The sequence below is a fragment of the Propithecus coquereli genome, unplaced genomic scaffold (assembly GCF_000956105.1).
Source record: "Propithecus coquereli isolate 6110/MARCELLA unplaced genomic scaffold, Pcoq_1.0 Scaffold288, whole genome shotgun sequence".
Lineage (NCBI taxonomy): Eukaryota > Metazoa > Chordata > Mammalia > Primates > Indriidae > Propithecus > Propithecus coquereli.
Genome location: NW_012148485.1, coordinates 1,425,171 through 1,426,924, shown reverse-complemented (window position 1 = coordinate 1,426,924; position 1,754 = coordinate 1,425,171). Strand labels below are relative to the sequence as shown.

Genomic DNA, 1,754 nt, shown 5'->3' with positions numbered 1-1,754 from the left:
AGAACTGAGATATTCTGATCTGAATTAGAAAGAGAAGAAATAAATCTAAAAACTATTAACATAGTTATGCAATTTAATTTCAACTCAAGACTTTTTATTAAAAACTTAGGTAACTATTAGTTACTCAGCTTAGTTACAACTCAAGATTTTTTTTTTTTTTTTTTTTTTTTTACAACTCAAGATTTTTTAAGTCTGCATGAGACCCCAGAGTCCGTAGTAAATGAGCTCAGCCTTGCGTCTCTGTCCTCCTGAATGTGTGATGTGTTCGGCAAAACAGCACACGTCTAGAGAGATGATCTAGGTTAGATGAAAGCAAGCAAAGGTTGTTGGACATCAGGGTCAGTCACTACGAGAATTCGTAGAGTCTCGTCTCTGAACTCGGCAGCAGTGATCACAGCTCTATCTGAATCTTACCCTCTCGGTTTTCACTCCTGCCGGTTTCGGCTGGAACTGTTGCCAAGCCTGACCTCTAATCAAATGCATTCTCCTTAATCCAGGCAGACAAAAGATAGAAATGTTTTTGTATATCTTTTGCCTGAAATAAAAAAAAAAAAAAAGATAGGAGTGTTTCTAAAAGCACTGGGAGCGGGGTGGGGGAGAGCAAACAAACAAACAAACAAAACCTCTAGCCTTCGAAAACCAAGAACACGAAGAATCTTCTAATTCTCCTCCAAAATGCAAGAGCAGGGAAACGTATCTCCATGGAATTCAGATTCCTTAAGGCCCAGCCTCAGATGGGCTTGGTAGGTACAGTCTACCCAGGTACCGCGCAGGGGCTTGTCTGTTTCTGAGGAAGACTGGGGGCAGCTCCGCCTCTCTGCTGTGATGCTAAAGATCGTCTGACTCTCAGCCAGCTGCGAATTGCCCTGGCCCCACCTCCACCCCACTCTTTCTGGCCCTAGGCTGAATGATACTTCTACCCCGTGACTGCCCTTGAGTAACTTTGACAGCCAAGTTTCCAAAAGAGAAAAACATGTCCTAATACGGCCTCAAAGATTTAAGTTCTGCTCTCAGTGACTTGTCCATAAACAGCCCTCTTCCTTTCTTGGACGGCGGAATCCTCCGGGCAACTCACATCTGTGCTCTCTGCTTCCCGGATATGTTTTATCTGACGTGAGATCACCAAGCCTAGCATCTGGCCCTAGTCATTCTGAGAGTTAAGTGATGTAGCGAGAGGGTGTTGTCTCCTTGGGAATCTGGATACCTGCGTCCTCGTGTGACCGAGAGGTGCTTTTGCCGTCTCCCTCCTTCCAATCCATCGCCTTTCTTCTGGCGGGAGGCGAAGCGGGTTGTGAAATGGGCAGGCGCCCAGCCCTGGCGGGAGGTCGCCGCAGACATCAGCTCTCGGTGCTGTCCCAGGGTGTGTCTGCTGGCTGTTCTTCTCTGCCACTGTGCCTTAGCTGCACTTTGACTCTGCTTACTACAGACCCACAAGGGCAGAGAACAGTGATTCATGCGGTCGTATATCCCAGTGAGAGGAAGGGGGTTCTCCCTGTAGACCCCCTTGGGGTCTCTCTCCCGCCCCCATAAGCATGTATGAAGCCACGTTTGGTGCGCTCAGTACTGGAGTTACAGATGGGAAGAATTCCGCACACCCGCCCTCCAGGGGCTTTAATCTAGTGGAGGAGACCCACAGGAAAAGCTGTATGAATCAGGCCGGGCGCGGTGGCTCCCGCCTGTAATCCTAGCTCTCTGGGAGGCCGAGGCGGGCGGATTGCTTGAGCTCAGGAGTTCGAGACCAGCCTGAGCAAGAG

At 48.7% G+C, this 1,754-nt stretch overlaps 1 protein-coding gene across 1 annotated transcript in view; it reads left to right on the top strand.

Annotated features, from left to right (window-relative positions):
* ATP8A1 (ATPase, aminophospholipid transporter (APLT), class I, type 8A, member 1) overlaps positions 1–1,754 on the top strand; it is a 272,471-nt gene that overhangs the window by 136,597 nt on the left and 134,120 nt on the right. The window contains exon 20 of the mRNA XM_012648479.1: positions 984–1,020. Within this exon, the coding sequence (XP_012503933.1) occupies positions 984–1,020 (37 nt within the window). The remainder of the gene's footprint in view (positions 1–983; positions 1,021–1,754) is intronic.